The 25,729-nt window shown below is 46.0% G+C and overlaps 1 protein-coding gene across 2 annotated transcripts in view; it reads left to right on the plus strand.

Annotated features, from left to right (window-relative positions):
* gab2 (GRB2 associated binding protein 2) overlaps nt 1-25,729 on the plus strand; it is a 179,542-nt gene that overhangs the window by 60,159 nt on the left and 93,654 nt on the right. For both annotated transcript variants that reach the window (XM_036964907.2, XM_090224048.1), the window contains exon 2: nt 21,456-21,759. In XM_036964907.2, coding sequence (XP_036820802.2) covers nt 21,456-21,759 — 304 coding nt within the window. The remainder of the gene's footprint in view (nt 1-21,455; nt 21,760-25,729) is intronic.

Here is a 25,729-nt window from a genome sequence, read left to right on the forward strand (position 1 = left end):
TCTTAGTCCTTTATTGACGCGTTTCCTGTTTGATGGTTCGTCGCAGGGCATATGGGATTTCTTATAAGCTTCCGAGTTAGAGTTCCACACCTTGAAAGCGGCAGCTCTAGCCTTTAGCCCAGTGCGGATGTTGTCTGTAATCCATGGCTTCTGGTTGGGGTATGTACGCATGGTCACTGTGGGGACAACGCCATCGATGCAGTTATTGATGAAGCCAGTCACTGATGTGGTGTATTCCTCAATGCCACTGGAGGAATTCCGGAACATGTTCCAGTCTGTAATAGCAAAACAGTCCTGTATCTTAGCATCTGCTTCATCTGATCACTTTTTTATAGACCGAGTCACTGGTGCTTCCTGCTTGAATTTTTGCTTGTAAGCAGAAATCAGGTGGATAGAATTATTGTCAGATTTGCCAAATGGAAGGCGAGGGAGAACTTTGTATGCGTGTTTGTGTGTGTGGAGGACAGGTGATCTACAATTGTTTTAGACGGCTACAAAAATACAGATGAAAACTCTCTAGGTAGATGGTGTGGTTTACAGCTTATCATGAGATACTCTACCTCAGGTGAGCAATAGCTCGAGACTTCCTTAGATATCGTGCACCAGCTGTTATTTACAAAAAATACAGTCCGTCGCCTCTTGTCTTACCAGACGCCGCTGTTCTGTCCTGCCGGTACAGGGTATAACCAGCCAGCTGTATGTTGATAGTGTCGTCAGTCAGACACACCTCCGTGAAGCACAAGATATTACAGTTTTGAATGTCCCGTTGGTAGTTTAATCTTCCTCGTAGGTCATCGATTTTATTTTCCTAAGATTGCACGTTTGCTAACAGAATGGAAGGCAGTGGGGGTTTATTCGATCGCCTACGACTTCTCATAAGGCAGCCCGCCCTCTGGCCCCTTTTTCTTTGCCTTCTCTTCATGCATGTGACAGATCTGGGCCTGTTCCTGGGAAAGCATTCACGTCGGGCTCGTCAGACTCATTAAAGGAAAAAAATGATTTTCCAGTTCATGGTGAGTAATCGCCGTTCTGATGTCTTTTCGGTCCTAAGAAACGGTAGCAGCAACATTATGTACAAACAAGAAAACGCAATCGGTTAGAGACACGTAAAACGTCAGCCGCCTTCTCCGGCCCCATCTGATGGGAAACATGGGTGCTGGTAGTCTCTCTGCTTAGCCTGACCTTGTTTTCTCCCTTTGATCTCCGCCCACAGTCAGAGGCCCAATCTAGCGTTGGAGTTTGAGGATTTAAAAAGCGATGTGTAAGATGCTGTACAGCAGGTGTTATCCATGATATCAAGAGTAGAGAAATGATCAAGGAAGCAAAAGAGCAAAAAAAAGTAAATAAAAACAATATGTTTGGCAGCGTAATTGATGGAGGCTTTGTTGCGAAATGGGAAGCCGATTCTAGATTTAATTTTGGATTGGAGATGCTTAAATTGAGTCTGGAAGGAGTTTACAGTCTAACCAGACACCTAGGTATTTGTAGAGGTCCACATATTCTAAGTCAGAACCTTCCAGAGTAGTGGTCGTCGGGCGGCTGCGGGCAGCAATCGGTTGAAAAGAATGCATTTGGTTTTACTAGCGTTTAAGAGCAGTTGGAGGCCACGGAAGGAGTGTTTGGATGGCATTGAAGCTGGTCTGAAGGTTTGTTAAAACCTCTTCAGTCTACCCCCTCCTTTTTCGAACATTCTGTTAAAAATCGCGCAACATTTCAGCGTCCTGCTACTCATGCCAGGAATATAGTATATGCATATGATTAGAATGTGTGGATAGAAAACACTCTGAAGTTTCTAAAACTGGTTAAATAACGTCTGTAACAGAACGTGAACAGCAAGCGAAATCTCAAGAAAAACCTGGTCACAAAAACCACAGAAAAGTATTAATCCGCCAGTCTCTGAGTTGTTTATTGCAAGCAAAAATATATAGCAGGGAGCTTGCAGTTCCTACAACTTCCACACGATGTAGCCAAAAACGTCATTTTCATTGACAAAAATTCTTTGTGTAATGACAAATAGATCCTTCATTCCGTCCAGCATACAGCAATCGATTTTGGAAGAGAGAAAAAAGGACAACGTTTTCTTGAGTAGCTGCTATTGAATACAGATCGCCCAGTGATCAATTTGATCGCTTATTAACGTTTACAAATGCCTAAAGTTGGGTTACAAAAGTAGGTTGAAGTGTTTTGTCAAAGAATATAGGCAATTTATATAATTTTTAAAAATGACGTTGCGTGTTGGAAGAGAGCTTTTTTCCTGAACCAGACAGGCTATACAAATGGATATTTTAGGCAACATGGACGGATTTAATCGGGAAAAAGACCCAATTGTGATATTTATGGAACATATAGGAGTGCCAACAAAGAATATCATCAAAGGTAATGAATGTTTTATATTTTATTTCTGCTATTTGTGTAGCGCCGGCTACGCTAATTATTTTGTTTACGTCGCCTTCAGGCATTTTGGGGTGTTGCATGCTATCAGATAATAGCTTCTCATGCTTTCGCCGAAAAGCATTTTAAAAATCCGACTTGTTGGCTAGATTCACAACGAGTGTAGCTTTAATTCAATACCCTACATGTATATTTTAATGAACGTTTGAGTTTTAACGAGTACATTTAGCATTTAGCGTAGCGCATTTGCATTTCCAGGTGTCCAGATGAGACGTCTGCGTCTCAAGTAGGAGCAAGAGGTTATTAACAGTGTCCAAGGAAGAGCCAGATGTATACAGAATGGTGTCGTCTCTGTAGAGGTTGATCAAGGAAACACCCGCAGCAAGAGCGACCATCATTGATATATACAGAGAAAAGAGTCAGCCCGAGAATTGAACCCTGTGGTACCCCCATAGAGACTGCCAGGGGTCTGGATAACAGGCCCTCCGACTTGACACACTGTACTCTGCCTGGAAGAAGTTGGTGAACCAGGCGAGGCAGTCATTTGAGAAACCAAGGCTGTTGAGTCTGCCGATTTAGAATACGGTGATTGACAGAGTCAAAAGCTTTGGCCAGTTCAATGAAGACAGCTGCACAGTACTGTCTTTTACCGATGGCAGCTATGATATCGTTTAGTACCTCAGCGCCGCTGAGGTGCACCCGTGACCAGCTCGGAAACCGGATTGCACAGCGGAGAAGGTACGGTGGGATTCGAAATGGTCAGTGATCTATTTGTTAACTTGGCTTTCGAAGATCTCGGACGATACGAAAGAGAGGTTGAACAGACTGGTAATAGGGGTTGCAACAAAGGCGGTGGATAATTTTAGAAAGAGAGGGTCCAGATTGTCTAGCCCAGCTGATTTGTACGGGTCCAGGTTCTGCAGCTCTTTCAGAACATCTGCAATCTGGATTTGGGTGAAGGAGAAGCTGCGGAGGCTTGGGCAAGTAGCTGCGGGGGTTGCAGAGCTGTTACCCGGGGTTGGGGTTAGCCAGGAGGGTAGCATGGCCAGCCGTGGAAAAATGCATATTGAAATTCTAGATTATCATGGATTTATTGGTGGTGACAGTGTTTCCTAGCCTCAGTGCAGTGGGCAGCTGGGAGGAGGTGCCCTTGTTCTCCATGGATTTAACAGTGTCCCAAAACTTTTTTGCAGTTAGAGCTACAGGATGCAAATCTCTGTTTGAAAAAGGTAGCCTTTGCTTTCCTAACTGACTGTGTGTATTAGTTCCTGACTTCCCTGAAAAGTTGCATATCGCGGGGACTACTTGATGCTAGTGCAGTCCGCCACAGGATGTTTTTGTGCTGGTCGAGGGCAGTCAGGTCTGGAGTGAACCAAGGACTATATCTGTTCTTAATCCTATGTTTTTTGAAAGGCGCATGCTTATTTAAGATGGTGAGGAAATTACTTTTAAGGAACAACCAGGCATCCTCTACTGATGGGATGAGGTCAATATGAGGAGGGGTGGTCGTTTGACCGCGGACCCATAACGGATGCAGGCAATGAGGCAGTGATCGCTGAGGGCAAGTTGGTCAGGATAATATCTATGAGGGTGCCCATGGTTACAGATTTAGGGTTGTACCTGGTGGGTTCCTTGATAGTTTGTGTGAGATTGAGGGCATCTATCTTAGATTGTTGGACGGCCGGGGTGTTAAGCATGTCCCAGTTTAGGTCACCTAACAGAACGAACTCTGAAGATAGATGGGAGGCAATCAATTCACATATGGTGTCCAGAGCACAGCTGGGAGCTGAGGGGGGACTTTAACAGACAGCAACAGTGAGAGACTTATTTCTGGAGAGATTAATTTCTTAAATTAGAAGCTCAAACTGTTTGGGCATAGACCTGGATAGTATGGCAGAACTCTGCAGGCTATCTCTGCAGGAGATTGCAACTCTGCTCCGTTTGGCAGTTCTATCTTGTTGGAAAATGTTATAGTTGGGGATGTAAATTTCTGCATTTTTGGTGGACTTCCTAAGCCAGGATTCAGACACGGCAAGGACATCAGGGCTGGCGGAGTGTGCTACAACAGTGAGTAAAACAAACTTAGGGAGGAGGCTTCTGATGTTAACATGCATGAAACCAAGGCTTTTACTGTTACATAAGTCAACAAATGAGAGCGGCTGGAGACACACAGGGCCTGGGTTAACCTCTACATCACCCGAGGAACAGAGGAGGAGTAGGATGAGGGTAAGGCTATCAAAAGGCTATCAAAACTGGTTATCTAATGTGGGTTACTTATTATAATACTTATTCTGTATGACTATGGCCAGTCTTGTGAAATACTGACTTTTGGCCTTGTGTCAATCTAACGGTTGACTTTATCAGTCGGTGGTTCCCAATTCTCTCCTCTGCGACCCCCAGCTTTTCCAGAGGTAGCTTACTTGATTCAACTTGTCAGTTAACACAATAATAACACCTATGGAATTTAATAATATAATATAGCAACGTGCCCCGTCCACCTGAACATCTGCACCTGAATATCTGTCATTTTCAGCCATTTATTTCCTGTGTTTGAGGGGAGCAAAATCCACTCGTCACTTAAATTTAGCTGGATGGATTGCTTTCATTTTACAGTGACTCTTTCATACTCTAGGTTGTGCAAGTTGTTTTGTCCCGTTAATATTACGACTGTGGAAATATTTTTTACTGATCTGTCAAACACACCCTGGTAATGGCTGACATGGGCTCAATGGAATACATTGTCTTTCTGTTGCAATCTATAACAGCACTAATGCTTCGGCGGTGATTTAACTCACCGTCTCGACATTCACATCCCAACAAAGAGAAGAAAGAGAAACTTCAGTTTCATGGGTGTTCATTTGTTGTGTTATTGAAAAAAAAGTTATAGTTTAATACAGTTGAAATGCAGATGCTATGCAGAATACCTGACACTCCTTGCTGTCCCCAGTCCACCTGGCCGTGCTGCTGCTCCAGTTTCAACTGTTCTGCCTTATTATTATTCGACCATGCTGGTCATTTATGAACATTTGAACATCTTGACCATGTTTTGTTATAATCTCCACCCGGCACAGCCAGAAGAGGACTGGCCACCCCACATAGCCTGGTTCCTCTCTAGGTTTCTTCCTAGGTTCCTGCCTTTCTAGGGAGTTTTTCCTAGCCACCGTGCTTCTTCACCTGCATTGCTTGCTGTTTGGGGTTTTAGGCTGGGTTTCTGTACAGCACTTTGAGATATCAGCTGATGTACGAAGGGCTATATAAAATAAATTTGATTGATCGATTGAGATGCTCTAAAATGAAATCAACTTCCGAACACTTGGATGATCGTGATATTATGTCTGACGTGATTAACAATGTAAAGTATGTATGTACAGTGCCTTGCGAAAGTATTTGGCCCCCTTGAACTTTGCGACCTTTTGCCACATTTCAGGCTTCAAACATAAAGATATAAAACTGTATTTTTTTGTGAAGAATCAACAACAAGTGGGACACAATCATGAAGTGGAACGACATTTATTGGATATTTCAAACTTTTTTAACAAATCAAAAACTGAAAAATTGGGCGTGCAAAATTATTCAGCCCCCTTAAGTTAATACTTTGTAGCGCCACCTTTTGCTGCGATTACAGCTGTAAGTCGCTTGGGGTATGTCTCTATCAGTTTTGCACATCGAGAGACTGAAATGTTTTCCCATTCCTCCTTGCAAAACAGCTCGAGCTCAGTGAGGTTGGATGGAGAGCATTTGTGAACAGCAGTTTTCAGTTCTTTCCACAGATTCTCAATTGGATTCAGGTCTGGACTTTGACTTGGCCATTCTAACACCTGGATATGTTTATTTTTGAACCATTCCATTGTAGATTTTGCTTTATGTTTTGGATCATTGTCTTGTTGGAAGACAAATCTCTGTCCCAGTCTCAGGTCTTTTGCAGACTCCATCAGGTTTTCTTCCAGAATGGTCCTGTCTTTGGCTCCATCCATCTTCCCATCAATTTTAACCATCTTCCCTGTCCCTGCTGAAGAAAAGCAGGCCCAAACCATGATGCTGCCACCACCATGTTTGACAGTGGGGATGGTGTGTTCAGCTGTGTTGCTTTTATGCCAAACATAACATTTTGCATTGTTGCCAAAAAGTTCAATTTTGGTTTCATCTGACCAGAGTACCTTCTTCCACATGTTTGGTGTGTCTCCCAGGTGGCTTGTGACAAACTTTAAACAACACTTTTTATGGATATTTTTAAGAAATGGTTTTCTTCTTGCCACTCTTCCATAAAGGCCAGATTTGTGCAAAATACGACTGATTGTTGTCCTATGGACAGAGTCTCCCACCTCAGCTGTAGATCTCTGCAGTTCATCCAGAGTGATCATGGGCCTCTTGGCTGCATCTCTGCTCAGTCGTCTCCTTGTATGAGCTGAAAGTTTAGAGGGACGGCCAGGTCTTGGTAGATTTGCAGTGGTCTGATACTCCTTCCATTTCAATATTATCGCTTGCACAGTGCTCCTTGGGATGTTTAAAGCTTGGGAAATCTTTTTGTATCCAAATCCGGCTTTAAACTTCTTCACAACAGTATCTCGGACCTGCCTGGGGTGTTCCTTGTTCTTCATGATGCTCTCTGCGCTTTTAACGGATCTCTGAGACTATCACAGTGCAGGTGCATTTATACGGAGACTTGATTACACACAGGTGAATTGTATTTATCATCATTAGTCATTTAGGTCAACATTGGATCATTCAGAGATCCTCACTGAACTTCTGGAGAGAGTTTGCTGCACTGAAAGTAAAGGGGCTGAATAATTTTGCACGCCCAATTTTTCAGTTTTTGATTTGTTAAAAAAGTTTGAAATATCCAATAAATGTCGTTCCACTTCATGATTGTGTCCCACTTGTTGTTGATTCTTCACAAAAAAATGTATATCTTTATGTTTGAAGCCTGAAATGTGGCAAAAGGTCGCAAAGTTCAAGGGGGCCGAATATTTTCGCAAGGCACTGTATGTATGTATATAATCTAGAGCCAAGCTGTTGGTTATTAATCAGTATCATGCTATTGATACACTTGTTGAATTATGCAACAGAATGTGACAACAGTCATTAATGAAGCACTATAGAAAGTGCAGTTGATTGGTGGTTGGTCTGGACAGTGCAGGTGGTTGGTCTAGACAGTGCAGGTGATTGGTGGTTTGTCTAGACAGAGCAGGTGATTCGTGGTTTGTCTAGACAGTGCAGGTGATTGGTCTAGACAGTGCAGGTGGTTGGTCTAGACAGTGCAGGTGATTGGTGGTTTGTCTAGACAGAGCAGGTGATTGGTCTAGAAAGAGCAGGTGGTTTGTCTAGACAGAGCATGTGATTGGTCTCGACGGAGCTGGTGATTGGTCTCGACGGAGCAGGTGATTGGTCTCGTCGGTGCAGGTGATTGGTCTCGTCGGAGCAGGTGATTGGTCTCGTCGGAGCAGGTGATTGGTCTCGTCGGAGCAGGTGATTGGTCTCGTCGGAGCAGGTGATTGGTCTCGACGGAGCAGGTGATTGGTCTCGTCGGAGCAGGTGATTGGTCTCGTCGGAGCAGGTGATTGGTCTCGACGGAGCAGGTGATTGGTCTCGACGGAGCAGGTGATTGGTCTCGACGGAGCAGGTGATTGGTCTCGACGGAGCAGGTGATTGATCTCGACGGAGCAGGTGATTGGTCTCGACGGTGCAGGTGATTGGCCTCGACGGAGCAGGTGATTGGCCTCGACGGAGCAGGTGATTGGCCTTGACGGAGCAGGTGATTGGCCTCGACGGAGCAGGTGATTGGCCTCGACGGAGCAGGTGATTGGCCTCGACAGAGCAGGTGATTGGTCTCGACGGAGCAGGTGATTGGCCTCGACGGAGCAGGTGATTGGTCTCGACGGAGCAGGTGATTGGTCTCGACGGAGCAGGTGATTGGTCTCGACGGAGCAGGTGATTGGCCTCGACGGAGCAGGTGATTGGTCTCGACGGAGCAGGTGATTGGTCTCGACGGAGCAGGTGATTGGTCTCGACAGAGCAGGTGATTGGCCTCGACAGAGCAGGTGATTAGCCTCGACAGAGCAGGTGATTGGCCTCGACAGAGCAGGTGATTAGCCTCGACAGAGCAGGTGATTGGCCTCGACAGAGCAGGTGATTGGTCTCGACGGAGCAGGTGATTGGTCTCGACGGAGCAGGTGATTGGCCTCGACGGAGCAGGTGATTGGTCTCGACGGAGCAGGTGATTGGCCTCGACGGAGCAGGTGATTGGTCTCGACGGAGCAGGTGATTGGTCTCGACGGAGCAGGTGATTGGTCTCGACAGAGCAGGTGATTGGCCTCGACAGAGCAGGTGATTAGCCTCGACAGAGCAGGTGATTGGCCTCGACAGAGCAGGTGATTGGTCTCGACAGAGCAGGTGATTGGTCTCGACGGAGCAGGTGATTGGTCTCGACAGAGCAGGTGATTAGCCTCGACAGAGCAGGTGATTGGCCTCGACAGAGCAGGTGATTAGCCTCGACAGAGCAGGTGATTGGCCTCGACAGAGCAGGTGATTGGCCTCGACAGAGCAGGTGATTAGCCTCGACAGAGCAGGTGATTGGCCTCGACAGAGCAGGTGATTGGCCTCGACAGAGCAGGTGATTAGCCTCGACAGAGCAGGTGATTGGCCTCGACAGAGCAGGTGATTGGTCTCGACAGAGCAGGTGATTAGCCTCGACAGAGCAGGTGATTGGCCTCGACAGTGCAGGTGATTGGCCTCGACAGAGCAGGTGATTGGCCTCGACAGAGCAGGTGATTGGCCTCGACGGAGCAGGTGATTGCAGGTTGGTCCAGATAGGCCCAATAAGGGTTGTAACCATAGCGGAACCCTTTTTTGGTGTTATATAGTGCCTTTTTTAATGGTTCTTTTATAGAACATTAGGAAAGGGTTCTAGCACCATATGGTTTCCGTTTAGAACCTTGCGAGCATGGTTCTTTATTGAACCTTCAAAAAAGGGTTCTATACAGCATCAAAAGGGATACAAACCAAACAACCCCTATCTGGTACTATTTACAGCCATTTATTTTTTAAGAATATGAATAATAACAGCACTTTTCATTACAAAGAGAATCTGGACTGTCAGTGTTCTGAGGGGGTGTGAAGGGATTACTCAGGACTGTCAGTGTTCTGAGGGGGTGTGAAGGGATTACTCAGGACTGTCAGTGTTCTGAGGGGGTGTGAAGGGATACTCAGGACTGTCAGTGTTGTGAAGGGATTACTCAGGACTGTCAGTGTTGTGAAGGGATTACTCAGGACTGTCAGTGTTCTGAGGGGGTGTGAAGGGATTACTCAGGACTGTCAGTGTTGTGAAGGGATTACTCAGGACTGTCAGTGTTCTGAGGGGGTGTGAAGGGATACTCAGGACTGTCAGTGTTCTGAGGGGGTGTGAAGGGATTACTCAGGACTGTCAGTGTTGTGAAGGGATTACTCAGGACTGTCAGTGTTCTGAGGGGGTGTGAAGGGATACTCAGGACTGTCAGTGTTCTGAGGGGGTGTGAAGGGATTACTCAAGACTGTCCGTGTGGGAGGTGAAACCTGTTTATAGTACTACTGCTGTCATAACTAAAGCACACCCCTTCGTGCGCGTGTGTGTGTGTGTGTGTGTGTGTGTGTGTGTGTGTCTGTCGTACTATGCCTGGCTTTACCCAACCACACCCTCTAGCCACAAACAAGGATGCAGTAAGGACGTGTTGACAACAGCAACACATGACGCCACATCATAATGCTACTAAATTAACAACCAATTAAAACGAGGACTGAAACCACTTGCCAACTGGTATCCCTAGTGTTCGAGACTACACGATGTTGCTGTGTTAACAAGCAGCAACATGCAGTAGGCTAATGTTCAGAAAATACCATAAACACTTGGCATACTTCTACTATTTGAGCAGGTACATTTGTGTTCTATTTCCAATGGATACCGTACAAGCTAACACTTTGGGTCTGCGAAACACAACCACTACACTGTTATAACACAACCACTACACACAACCACTACACACAGCCACTACACTGTTATAACACAGCCACTACACACAACCACTACACTGTTATAACACAACCACTACACTGTTATAACACAGCCACTACACTGTTATAACACAACCACTACACACAACCACTACACACAACCACTACACACAACCACTACACTGTTATAACACAACCACTACACACAACCACTACACACAACCACTACACACAACCACTACACTGTTATAACACAACCACTACACACAACCACTACACACAACCACTACACTGTTATAACACAACCACTACACACAACCACTACACACAACCACTACACTGTTATAACACAACCACTACACACAGCCACTACACACAACCACTACACTGTTATAACACAACCACTACACACAACCACTACACACAACCACTACACTGTTATAACACAACCACTACACACAACCACTACACTGTATAACACAACCACTACACACAACCACTACACTGTTATAACACAACCACTACACACAACCACTACACACAACCACTACACTGTTATAACACAACCACTACACACAACCACTACACACAACCACTACACTGTTATAACACAACCACTACACACAACCACTACACTGTATAACACAACCACTACACACAGCCACTACACACAACCACTACACACAACCACTACACTGTTATAACACAACCACTACACACAGCCACTACACACAACCACTACACACAACCACTACACTGTTATAACACAACCACTACACACAACCACTACACTGTTATAACACAACCACTACACACAACCACTACACTGTTATAACACAACCACTACACACAACCACTACACACAACCACTACACTGTTATAACACAACCACTACACACAACCACTACACTGTATAACACAACCACTACACACAACCACTACACACAGCCACTACACTGTTATAACACAACCACTACACTGTATAACACAACCACTACACTGTATAACACAACCACTACACACAACCACTACACACAACCACTACACTGTTATAACACAACCACTACACACAACCACTACACACAACCACTACACTGTTATAACACAACCACTACACACAACCACTACACACAACCACTACACTGTTATAACACAACCACTACACACAACCACTACACACAACCACTACACTGTTATAACACAACCACTACACACAACCACTACACTGTATAACACAACCACTACACACAACCACTACACTGTTATAACACAACCACTACACACAACCACTACACACAACCACTACACACAACCACTACACTGTTATAACACAACCACTACACACAACCACTACACTGTTATAACACAACCACTACACTGTTATAACACAACCACTACACACAACCACTACACACAACCACTACACTGTTATAACACAACCACTACACACAACCACTACACTGTATAACACAACCACTACACACAGCCACTACACACAACCACTACACACAACCACTACACTGTTATAACACAACCACTACACACAGCCACTACACACAACCACTACACACAACCACTACACTGTTATAACACAACCACTACACACAACCACTACACTGTTATAACACAACCACTACACACAACCACTACACTGTTATAACACAACCACTACACACAACCACTACACACAGCCACTACACTGTTATAACACAACCACTACACACAACCACTACACTGTATAACACAACCACTACACACAACCACTACACACAGCCACTACACTGTTATAACACAACCACTACACTGTATAACACAACCACTACACACAACCACTACACACAACCACTACACTGTTATAACACAACCACTACACACAACCACTACACTGTATAACACAACCACTACACACAACCACTACACACAGCCACTACACTGTTATAACACAACCACTACACTGTATAACACAACCACTACACTGTATAACACAACCACTACACACAACCACTACACACAACCACTACACTGTTATAACACAACCACTACACTGTATAACACAACCACTACACACAACCACTACACTGTATAACACAACCACTACACTGTATAACACAACCACTACACTGTATAACACAACCTTTACATTCCCCTCAACCCCCCTACCTAGTTCCCCCCAGCCCCTCTACCTAATTCCCCCCAGCCCCTCTACCTAGTTCCCCTCAGCCCCCCTACCTAGTTTCCCTTAGCTCCCTACCTAGTTCCCCTCACCTAGTTCCCCCCCAGCCCCTCTACCTAGTTCCCCTCAGCCCCCCTACCTAGTTCCCCCCAGCCCCTCTACCTAGTTCCCCTCAGCCCCCCTACCTAGTTCCCCTTAGCTCCCTACCTAGTTCCCCTCAGCCCCCTCACCTAGTTCCTCTCAGCCCCCCTACCTAGCTCCCCTCAGCCCCCCTACCTAGTTCCCCTCAGCCTCCCTACCTAGTTCCCCTCAGCTCCCTACCTAGTTCCCCTCAGCCCCCCTACCTAGTTCCCCTCAGCCCCCCTACCTAGTTCCCCTCACCTAGTTCCCCTCAGCCCCCCTACCTAGTTCCCCTCACCTAGCTCCCCTCAGCCCCCCTACATTGTTCCCCTCAGCCCCTCTACCTAGTTCCCCTCAGCCCCCCTACCTAGTTCCCCTCAGCCCCCTACCTAGTTCCCCTCAGCCCCCCTACCTAGCTCCCCTCAGCTCCCTATCTAGTTCCCCTCAACCCCCCTACCTAGTTCCCCTCAGCCCCCCTACCTAGTTCCCCTCAGCCCCCCTACCTAGTTCCCCTCAGCCCCCCTACCTAGTTCCAGCCCCCCTACCTAGTTCCCCTCACCTTGTTCCCCTCAGCCCCCCTACCTAGTTCTCCTCACCTAGTTCCCCTCAGCCCCCCTACCTAGTTCTCCTCACCTAGTTCCCCTCAGCCCCCCTACCTAGTTCAGACAGAGAGACAGACAACAGAACAGACATTGTGACATCGAGACAGAACAGACATTTTGACAGAGAGACAGACAGAACATACATCCTGACAGAGAGACAGACAGACAGAACATACATCCTGACAGAGAGACAGACAGACAGAACATACATCCTGACAGAGAGACAGACAGACAGACAGAACATACATCCTGACAGAGAGACAGACAGACAGACAGAACATACATCCTGACAGATAGACAGACAGACAGAACAGACATCCTGACAGAGACAGAACAGACATCCTGACAGAGACAGAACAGACATCCTGACAGAGACAGAACAGACATCCTGACAGAGACAGAACAGACATCCTGACAGAGACAGAACAGACATCCTGACAGAGACAGAACAGACATCCTGACAGAGACAGAACAGACATCCTGACAGAGACAGAACAGACATCCTGACAGAGACAGAACAGACATCCTGACAGAGACAGAACAGACATCCTGACAGAGACAGAACAGACATCCTGACAGAGACAGAACAGACATCCTGACAGAGACAGAACAGACATCCTGACAGAGACAGAACAGACATCCTGACAGAGACAGAACAGACATCCTGACAGAGACAGAACAGACATCCTGACAGAGACAGAACAGACATCCTGACAGAGACAGAACAGACATCCTGACAGAGACAGAACAGACATCCTGACAGAGAGACAGAACATACATCCTGATAGAGACAGAACATACATCCTGACAGAGACAGAATAGACATCCTGACAGAGACACAGAACAGACATCCTGACAGAGACACAGAACAGACATCCTGACAGAGACACAGAACATACATCCTGACAGAGACACATAACAGACATCCTGACAGAGACACAGAACAGACATCCTGACAGAGACACAGAACAGATATCCTGACAGAGACACAGAACAGACATCCTGACAGAGACACAGAACAGACATCCTGACAGAGACACAGACAGACAGAACAGACATCCTGACAGACAGACAGAACAGACATCCTGACAGAGAGACAGACAGACAGAACAGACATCCTGACAGAGAGACTGACCAGAGGGAAAAAGACAACAGCCATTAGAAAACACAGGAGAAGAATTGTGATCCATTTTCCGCTTCCTCTGTGTGTGTGTGTGTGTGTGTGTGTGTGTGTGTGTGTGTGTGTGTGTGTGTCGAGGGGAGTGCATTGGAAATAGTGACCTTGGTGGAAGCGGGTTCTGCAGGATCCTGTCTGTCAGCAGCAGTCTGTATGTATGAGACAGGACCTACAGCAGCAGTCTGTATGTATGAGACAGGACCTACAGCAGCAGTCTGTATGTATGAGACAGGACCTACAGCAGCAGTCTGAATGTATGAGACAGGACCTACAGCAGCAGTGTGAATGTATGAGACCGGACCTACAGCAGCAGTCTGAATGTATGAGACCGGACCTACAGCAGCAGTCTGGATGTATGAGACAGGACCTACAGCAGCAGTCTGTATGTATGAGACAGGACCTACAGCAGCAGTCTGTATGTATGAGACAGGACCTACAGCAGCAGTCTGAATGTATGAGACCGGACCTACAGCAGCAGTCTGAATGTATGAGACCGAACCTACAGCAGCAGTCTGGATGTATGAGACAGGACCTACAGCAGCAGTCTGTATGTATGAGACCGGACCTACAGCAGCAGTCTGTATGTATGAGACCGGATCTACAGCAGCAGTCTGTATGTATGAGACAGGACCTACAGCAGCAGTCTGTATGTATGAGACAGGACCTACAGCAGCAGTCTGTATGTATGAGACAGGACCTACAGCAGCAGTCTGAATGTATGAGACCGAACCTACAGCAGCAGTCTGAATGTATGAGACCGGACCTACAGCAGCAGTCTGTATGTATGAGACAGGACCTACAGCAGCAGTCTGTATGTATGAGACAGGACCTACAGCAGCAGTCTGTATGTATGAGACAGGACCTACAGCAGCAGTCTGTATGTATGAGACAGGACCTACAGCAGCAGTCTGAATGTATGAGACCGGACCTACAGCAGCAGTCTGTATGTATGAGACAGGACCTACAGCAGCAGTCTGAATGTATGAGACCGAACCTACAGCAGCAGTCTGAATGTATGAGACCGGACCTACAGCAGCAGTCTGTATGTATGAGACAGGACCTACAGCAGCAGTCTGTATGTATGAGACAGGACCTACAGCAGCAGTCTGTATGTATGAGACAGGACCTACAGCAGCAGTCTGTATGTATGAGACAGGACCTACAGCAGCAGTCTGAATGTATGAGACCGGACCTACAGCAGCAGTCTGGATGTATGAGACAGGACCTACAGCAGCAGTCTGAATGTATGAGACCGGACCTACAGCAGCAGTCTGAATGTATGAGACCGGACCTACAGCAGCAGTCTGAATGTATGAGACAGGACCTACAGCAGCAGTCTGGATGTATGAGACAGGACCTACAGCAGCAGTCTGTATGTATGAGACAGGACATACAGCAGGAGTCTGGATATATGAGACCAGACCTACAGCAGGAGTCTGGATGTATGAGACCGGACCTACAGCAGCAGTCTGGATGTATGAGACAGGACCTACAGCAGCAGTCTGGATGTATGAGACAGGACCTACAGCAGCAGTCGTGATGTATGAGACCGGACCTACAGCAGCAGTCTGTATGTATGAGACCGGACCTACAGCAGCAGTCTGGATGTATGAGACAGGACCTACAGCAGGGGTCTGGATGTATGAGACCGGACCTACAGCAGGATGTGAGAGAGGGCCGGAATTGCTTCACTGGCATATGGCCAGAGTCCCTGTTCCATCACACACACACACACACACACACACACACAGCCCGTGTTCCATCGTCTGCCATTGTCTCTGGCCTCAGAACAGAGAGGTCCTTGAGACATTATTCGCTCAGAACATTTTCTTGTATTATTACCTACAGTCGGAAATCACTTGTGGATATTAGCTCGGCGGTCAAATTCACCAATTCATGCAGAAATTCCACTTTCCTGACCTGGATCCTTTGTTTGAACTTCCCGGGGCAGTTCTACTCATCCCGGGGGGCTGCATCAAAATGTCAAACCCTAGAGAAGAGGTAGGAAGGATTTTAGTAACGTACAGGAACTCAAGTCCAATTCTATCAACACGTCTGTTCTACACGCGCAACACGGACCCTGGATCATTCCTACTCTCCCTTCCAGGACGGCTACAAGGCTCCCCAACGCCCTCCCTTCAGCAAATCAGATCATGCCTCCATGATCATCATTGCCACCTATAGGCAGGAACATAGCATATTCCAGTCTGTTGTCCACCATTGTTCCTGTGCCTCAGAGCATATCCCAGTCTGTTGTCCACCATTGTTCCTGTGCCCAAGAAAGTGAAAGTAACTGAACTAAATGACTATGACTATGTGTCTGTGATCATGAAGTGCTTTGAGAGGATAGTTGATCTATCTAAGTAACATAATAAAGAATCCCCAACAAAATCTTTCAATTTAATATTGAATATTAATTAATAGATTGATATCTGCTCATATCGGCCTTCAATATCTGCTGTGGAAGGTGGCCGAGCTACAGCTGTTTGCCAGTCCATGAGACATCCCGAAAATCGGTCTTGTCACAAAAATGTCTTTGGAGCCCAAACGGTTTGGCCCACAAACTAATAGGAGCACTCTATGGAAAGATGAGACTGTAACAAACTTATATGATGGCTCATGGCTCTCTCCGGATATATTTGTCTCCGTTTATTCACCCAGTGGGGTTTCCGTCCATCGTGCGGAAGAAAGACCTCTTTGGGGAAAAAGAAAGGCAGAGGGGTTTGTTCATGATTAACAACTCAGTTGTTTGGTAAAGTACAAGATCCTCACCACTGTCGACCGCATTACCTCCCGAGATAATAATTTTCTTTGGTCATCAAATCAAATGTTATTTGTCACATGAGCCAAATACAACAGGTGTAGTAGTCCTTACTGTGAGATGATTAAGAAAAATAAGGGTTAAGTAAAAATTGTTTTTGAAGATTTGAAAAAAGAAGAAACATAACAAGTAATTAAAGAATAGCAGTAAAATATCCGCAGTGAGGCTATATACAGGGTATTACGGTACAGAGTCAATGTGGAGGCTATATACAGAGTGTTACGGTACAGAGTCAATGTGGAGGCTATATACAGAGTGTTACGGTACAGAGTCAATGTGGAGGTTATATACAGGGGGTACCGGTACAGAGTCAATGTGGAGGCTATATACAGGGGGTACCGGTACAGAGTCAATGTGGAGGCTATATACAGGGTGTTACGGTACAGAGTCAATGTGGAGGCTATATACAGGGTGTTACGGTACAGAGTCAATGTGGAGGCTATATACAGGGTGTTACGGTACAGAGTCAATGTGGAGGCTATATACAGGGGGTACCGGTACAGAGTCAATGTGGAGGCTATATACAGGGTGTTACGGTACAGAGTCAATGTGGAGGCTATATACAGGGTGTTACGGTACAGAGTCAATGTGGAGGCTATATACAGGGGGTACCGGTACAGAGTCAATGTGGAGGCTATATACAGGGTGTTACGGTACAGAGTCAATGAGGCGGCTATATACAGGGGGTACCGGTACAGAGTCAATGTGGAGGCTATATACAGGGTGTTACGGTACAGAGTCAATGTGGAGGCTATATACAGGGTGTTACGGTACAGAGTCAATGTGGAGGCTATATACAGGGTGTTACGGTACAGAGTCAATGTGGAGGCTATATACAGGGTGTTATGGTACAGAGTCAATGTGGAGGCTATATACAGGGTGTTACGGTACAGAGTCAATGTGGAGGCTATATACAGGGTGTTACGGTACAGAGTCAATGTGGAGGCTATATACAGGGGGTACCGGTACAGAGTCAATGTGGAGGCTATATACAGGGTGTTACGGTACAGAGTCAATGTGGAGGCTATATACAGGGTGTTACGGTACAGAGTCAATGTGGAGGCTATATACAGGGTGTTATGGTACAGAGTCAATGTGGAGGCTATATACAGGGTGTTACGGTACAGAGTCAATGTGGAGGCTATATACAGGGTGTTACGGTACAGAGTCAATGTGGAGGCTATATACAGGGTGTTACGGTACAGAGTCAATGTGCAGGCTATATACAGGGTGTTACGGTACAGAGTCAATGTGGAGGCTATATACAGGGTGTTACGGTACAGAGTCAATGTGGAGGCTATATACAGGGTGTTACGGTACAGAGTCAATGTGGAGGCTATATACAGGGTGTTACGGTACAGAGTCAATGTGGAGGCTATATACAGGGGGTACCGGTACAGAGTCAATGTGGAGGTTATATACAGGGTGTTACGGTACAGAGTCAATGAGGAGGCTATATACAGGGGGTACCGGTACACAGTCAATGTGGAGGCTATATACAGGGTGTTACGGTACAGAGTCAATGTGGAGGCTATATACAGGGTGTTACGGTACAGAGTCAATGTGGAGGCTATATACAGGGTGTTACGGTACAGAGACAATGTGGAGGCTATATACAGGGTGTTACGGTACAGAGTCAATGTGGAGGCTATATACAGGGTATTACGGTACAGAGTCAATGTGGAGGCTATATACAGGGTGTTACGGTACAGAGTCAATGTGGAGGCTATATACAGGGTGTTACGGTACAGAGTCAATGTGGAGGCTATATACAGGGTGTTACGGTACAGAGTCAATGTGGAGGCTATATACAGGGTGTTACGGTACAGAGTCAATATGGAGGCTATATACAGGGTGTTACGGTACAGAGTCAATGTGGAGGCTATATACAGGGGGTACCGGTACAGAGTCAATGTGGAGGTTATATACAGGGTGTTACGGTACAGAGTCAATGAGGAGGCTATATACAGGGGTACCGGTACACAGTCAATGTGGAGGCTATATACAGGGTGTTACGGTACAGAGTCAATGTGGAGGCTATATACAAGGGGTACCGGTACAGAGTCAATGTGGAGGCTATATACAGGGTGTTACGGTACAGAGTCAATGTGGAGGCTATATACAGGGTGTTACGGTACAGAGTCAATGTGAAGGTTATATACAGAGGGTACTGGTACAGAGTCAATGTGGAGGCTACAGTTGTCCATAACATTGTGTCTGTCTCTCAGTCCAGGCTACAGGTGTCCATAACATTGTGTCTGTCTCTGTGTCCAGGCTACAGGTGTCCATAACATTGTGTCTGTCTCTCTGTCCAGGCTACAGGTGTCCATAACATTGTGTCTGTCTCTCAGTCCAGGCTACAGGTGTCCATAACATTGTGTCTGTCTCTCTGTCCAGGCTACAGGTGTCCATAACATTGTGTCTGTCTCTGTGTCCAGGCTACAGGTGTCCATAACATTGTGTCTGTCTGTGTCCAGGCTACAGGTGTCCATAACATTGTGTCTGTCTGTGTCCAGGCTACAGGTGTCCATAACATTGTGTCTGTCTTTGTGTCCAGGCTACAGGTGTCCATAACATTGTGTCTGTCTGTGTCCAGGCTACAGGTGTCCATAACATTGTGTCTGTCTCTGTGTCCAGGCTACAGGTGTCCAGGCTACAGGTGTCCATAACATTGTGTCTGTCTCTGTGTCCAGGCTACAGGTGTCCATAACATTGTGTCTGTCTCTGTGTCCAGGCTACAGGTGTCCATAACATTGTCTCTGTGTCCAGGCTACAGGTGTCCATAACATTGTCTCTGTGTCCAGGCTACAGGTGTCCATAACATTGTGTCTGTCTGTGTCCAGGCTACAGGTGTCCATAACATTGTGTCTGTCTGTGTCCAGGCTACAGGTGTCCATAACATTGTGTCTGTCTCTGTGTCCAGGCTACAGGTGTCCATAACATTGTGTCTGTCTCTGTGTCCAGGCTACAGGTGTCCATAACATTGTGTCTGTCTCTGTGTCCAGGCTACAGGTGTCCATAACATTGTGTCTGTCTGTGTCCAGGCTACAGGTGTCCATAACATTGTGTCTGTCTGTGTCCAGGCTACAGGTGTCCATAACATTGTGTCTGTCTTTGTGTCCAGGCTACAGGTGTCCATAACATTGTGTCTGTCTCTGTGTCCAGGCTACAGGTGTCCATAACATTGTGTCTGTCTCTGTGTCCAGGCTACAGGTGTCCATAACATTGTGTCTGTCTCTGTGTCCAGGCTACAGGTGTCCATAACATTGTGTCTGTCTCTGTGTCCAGGCTACAGGTGTCCATAACATTGTGTCTGTCTCTGTGTCCAGGCTACAGGTGTCCATAACATTGTGTCTGTCTCTGTGTCCAGGCTACAGGTGTCCATAACATTGTGTCTGTCTCTGTGTCCAGGCTACAGGTGTCCATAACATTGTGTCTGTCTCTTTGTCCAGGCTACAGGTGTCCATAACATTGTGTCTGTCTGTGTCCAGGCTACAGGTGTCCATAACATTGTCTCTGTGTCCAGGCTACAGGTGTCCATAACATTGTATTTAATATTTGCTTCATGATGGCCTTTGTTTTTGTCGCCGCCTGAGAGGACTTTCCCTCGGCTGCACTCCATTGGACATCCACGTTTGGCTAGATTCTTATTGGCTTGTCCAGCTGTCACGTTTGTGGTAGGGAGGAGCCCGGCCCCTTGCAGGTGTGTTTGCTGGAGTGAAGCTGTCACAGAGGGTGTGTGTGTGTGTGTGTGTGTGTGTGTGTGTGTGTCTACTCTCTGAGGGATATGAGCAGCACAGGAAATACATTGGGGGGAGAGTAACACCTGCCTCAGTGACGCCTCCCCCAACCACCAACTCTGCCTCTGATCTCAATCTGTGTGTTTGATCAGAGTTAACTCCCCAAACTGTTGTTCAACTGGGTCTTACGCTACACCGTAACCATGGGAACGGACTGTGGGAACAGACTGTAGGAACAGACACAGACAGTCAATAGAGTCGATGACTTTGTTCTTCAGGGGAATCACTGTTGACTAAATGACTCGTTGAAGTTGGTCTGATTTTGACTTTTTGAATTGAAGGCCGGTACGGTTTGTGATCACACACAGAGAGTTGTTTGTGTGTTTCCACGGTTACATAATTTGTTGAAGCCCTGTTTTTTTTAAATTATTTTTCTTCTTCTCTCCAGGCGTGGAAAAAGCGTTGGTTCATCCTGCGTAGTGGTCGTATGTCTGGCGACCCTGACGTCCTGGAGTACTATAAGAACGACCGGTCTAAGAAGCCCATCCGGATCATCGACCTGCATTGCTGTGAGCAGGTGGACGCTGGGCTGACCTTCAAGAGGAAGGAGTTTCAGGATAGCTTCGTGTTCGACATCAAGACGTCAGAGCGTACCTTTTACCTGGTGGCAGAGACCGAGGAGGAGATGAACAAGTGGGTTCGCTCCATCTGTCAGCTGTGTGGCTTCAACCAGTCAGAGCAGAACAACCACGGTACGTACCCCTGACCTCTGACCCCTGAATCCTACTTAACCTTTAACCTGGTTCGTTCAACCAGTCAGAGCAGAACAAATACGATATGTACTATGACCCCTGAACCTACACCCAGCGCTTAGCCCCACCCAGCCCTTAGCCCCACCCACCTAGGAGTCTTGTTTTATATCTAAGGTGCAGTAGGTTAGGGGTTGTTATATCTGAGGTGCAGTAGATTAGAGGTTGTTTTATATCTGAGGTGCAGTAGATTAGGGGTTGTTTTATATCTGAGGTGCAGTAGATTAGGGGTTGTTTTATATCTGAGGTGCAGTAGATTAGGGGTTGTTTTATATCTAAAGTGCAGTAGATTAGAGGTTGTTATATCTGAGGTGCAGTAGATTAGGGGTTGTTTTATATCTGAGGTGCAGTAGATTAGGGGTTGTTTTATATCTAAGGTGCAGTAGATTAGGGGTTGTTTTATATCTAAGGTGCAGTAGATTAGAGGTTGTTATATCTGAGGTGCAGTAGATTAGGGGTTGTTATATCTGAGGTGCAGTAGGTTAGGGGTTGTTTTATATCTAAGGTGCAGTAGATTAGGGGTTGTTTTATATCTAAGGTGCAGTAGATTAGGGGTTGTTATATCTAAGGTGCAGTAGGTTAGGGGTTGTTTTATATCTGAGGTGCACTAGGTTAGGGGTTGTTATATCTGAGGTGCAGTAGGTTAGGGGTTGTTTTATATCTAAGGTGCAGTAGGTTAGGGGTTGTTTTATATCTGAGGTGCACTAGGTTAGGGGTTGTTATATCTGAGGTGCAGTAGGTTAGGGGTTGTTTTATATCTGAGGTGCAGTACATTAGGGGTTGTTATATCTGAGGTGCAGTACATTAGGGGTTGTTTTATATCTGAGGTGCAGTACATTAGGGGTTGTTTTATATCTGAGGTGCAGTACATTAGGGGTTGTTATATATCTGAGGTGCAGTACATTAGGGGTTGTTTTATATCTAAGGTGCAGTAGATTAGGGGTTGTTTTATATCTAAGGTGCAGTAGATTAGGGGTTGTTTTATATCTGAGGTGCAGTACATTAGGGGTTGTTATATCTGAGGTGCACTAGGTTAGGGGTTGTTTTATATCTGAGGTGCAGTAGGTTAGGGGTTGTTTTAAATCTGAGGTGCAGTAGATTAGGGGTTGTTATATCTAAGGTGCAGTAGGTTAGGGGTTGTTTTATATCTGAGGTGCAGTAGATTAGAGGTTGTTATATCTAAGGTGCAGTAGGTTAGGGGTTGTTTTATATCTGAGGTGCAGTAGATTAGGGGTTGTTATATCTAAGGTGCAGTAGATTAGAGGTTGTTTTATATCTGAGGTGCAGTAGATTAGAGGTTGTTATATCTGAGGTGCAGTAGGTTAGGGGTTGTTTTATATCTGATGTGCAGTAGGTTAGGGGTTGTTTTATATCTGAGGTGCAGTACATTAGGGGTTGTTATATCTAAGGTGCAGTAGATTAGGGGTTGTTATATCTGAGGTGCAGTAGATTAGGGGTTGTTTTATATCTGAGGTGCAGTAGATTAGAGGTTGTTATATCTAAGGTGCAGTAGGTTAGGGGTTGTTTTATATCTGAGGTGCAGTAGATTAGAGGTTGTTATATCTGAGGTGCAGTAGGTTAGGGGTTGTTTTATATCTGAGGTGCAGTAGATTAGGGGTTGTTATATCTGAGGTGCAGTAGATTAGGGGTTGTTTTATATCTGAGGTGCAGTAGATTAGAGGTTGTTATATCTGAGGTGCAGTAGATTAGAGGTTGTTATATCTGAGGTGCACTAGGTTAGGGGTTGTTATATCTGAGGTGCAGTAGGTTAGGGGTTGTTTTAAATCTGAGGTGCAGTACATTAGGGGTTGTTTTCTGGGTCTCTCTTGATCACCCTCTCTCCTTCCTCCTACATTCTCTAATCGGATCACTTTTGCCTCATTGTCAAAACGGCAGGCAGAGAACAGTACATCAGCAATATGATATCACCATGCTGGGACGTTATATTGTGGCCCAGAAAACCTTAAGTGTTATTACATACAGCTGGAAAGAAATATTGGATATCAGAGAGATGTCAATTTACTAGCACAACCAGCACTACGACCAGGAACACGACCACCACTACGACCAGGAACACAACCACCACTACAACCAGGAATAATACCAGCACTACGACCAGGAACACAACCACCACTACAACCAGAAACACAACCACCACTACAACCAGGAATAATACCAGCACTACGACCAGGAACACAACAACCACTACGACCAGGAATAATACCAGCACTACGACCAGGAATAATACCAGCACTACGACCAGGAATAATACCAGCACTACGACCAGGAATACGAGCAGGAATAATACCAGCACTACGACCAGGAATAATACCAGCACTACGACCAGGAATAATACTAGCACTATGACCAGGAATACAACCAGGACTACGACCAGGAATAATACCAGGACTATGACCAGGAATAATACCAGGAATACGAGCAGGAATGATACCAGCACTATGACCAGGAATACAACCAGGACTACGACCAGGAATAATACCAGGACTATGACCAGGAATAATACCAAGAATACGAGCAGGAATAATACCAGCACTACGACCAGGAATAATACCAGCACTACGACCAGGAATAATATTAGCACTATGACCAGGAATAAACCAGGACTACGACCAGGAATATAACCAGGACTACGACCAGGAATAATGCCAGCACTACGACCAGGAACTCTACCAGAACTACGACCAGCACTACGACCAGCACTACGACCAGCAATACGACCAGCACTCAACCAAGAATACAACCAGGACTACGACCAGGACTACGACCAGGAATAATGCCAGGACTACGACCAGGAATAATACCAGCACTACGACCAGGAATACAACCAGGACTACGACCAGCACTACGACCAGGAATACAACCAGCACTACGACCAGGAATACAACCAGCACCACGAGCAGGAATACAACAAGCACTACGACCAGGATTACGACCAGGAATAATACCAGGACTACGACCAGGAATAATACCAGGTCTATGACCAGGAATACGACCAGGAATACGACCAGGAATAATACCAGCACTACGACCAGGAATAATACCAGGAATAATACCAGCACTATGACCAGGAGTAATACCAGGAATACAACCAGCACTCCGACCAGGAAAAATAATATTTATAAAATTTTGTCCGCACCTCCCAGGGCATTTGAAGTGATTCCAACCAAACCAACGCCATCGGAGGAGAGGGTGCTGGAGCGGTCTTCTAATGAGGCTTCGGATGCCCGCACAACACCCACCACTTCCGAGTATATTACTCGCTAATGTCCAGTTCCTTTTTTAACAAAGTCAACGAAATTAGGGCAAGAGTTGCTTTCCAAAGAGAGATCCGGGATTGTAACACTGTTTCACAGAGACATGGTTATCTGGGGACATGCTGTCAGAGTCAGCACAGACAGGAATAAACATCTCTCTGGTAAGAAGAAGAATATGTATGTTTCATTAACAACTCACGGTGTAATTGTAACAACATACAATAACTCAAGTCCTTTTGTTCACCTGTCCTAGAATTCCTCACAATCAAATGCTGTCCGTATTATCTCACAAGAGAACTTTCCTCGGTTATCGTCACAGCCGTGCATATCCCCCCGCAAGCGCATACCAAGACGGCCATCAAGGAACTTCACTGGACTTTATGCAAACTGGATTTTTTTTGTCCTGAGGCTGCATTAATTGTAGCTGTGGATTTTAACAAAGCCAATCTGAGAACAAGGCTCCCTCAATTCTACCAGCATATCAAATGCGCAACACGAGCCGGTAGCATTCTGGACCGTTGCTACTCTAACTTCCGTGATGCACACAAGGCCCTCTCCCGCCTTCCTTTTGGCAAATCTGACCATGACTCCATCTTGTTACTCCCCTCCTATAGACAGAAACTATAACAGGAAGCACC

Source organism: Oncorhynchus mykiss, chromosome 27 (genome assembly GCF_057628025.1).
Source record: "Oncorhynchus mykiss isolate SJ-2025 chromosome 27, ASM5762802v1, whole genome shotgun sequence".
NCBI classification, from domain to species: domain Eukaryota; kingdom Metazoa; phylum Chordata; class Actinopteri; order Salmoniformes; family Salmonidae; genus Oncorhynchus; species Oncorhynchus mykiss.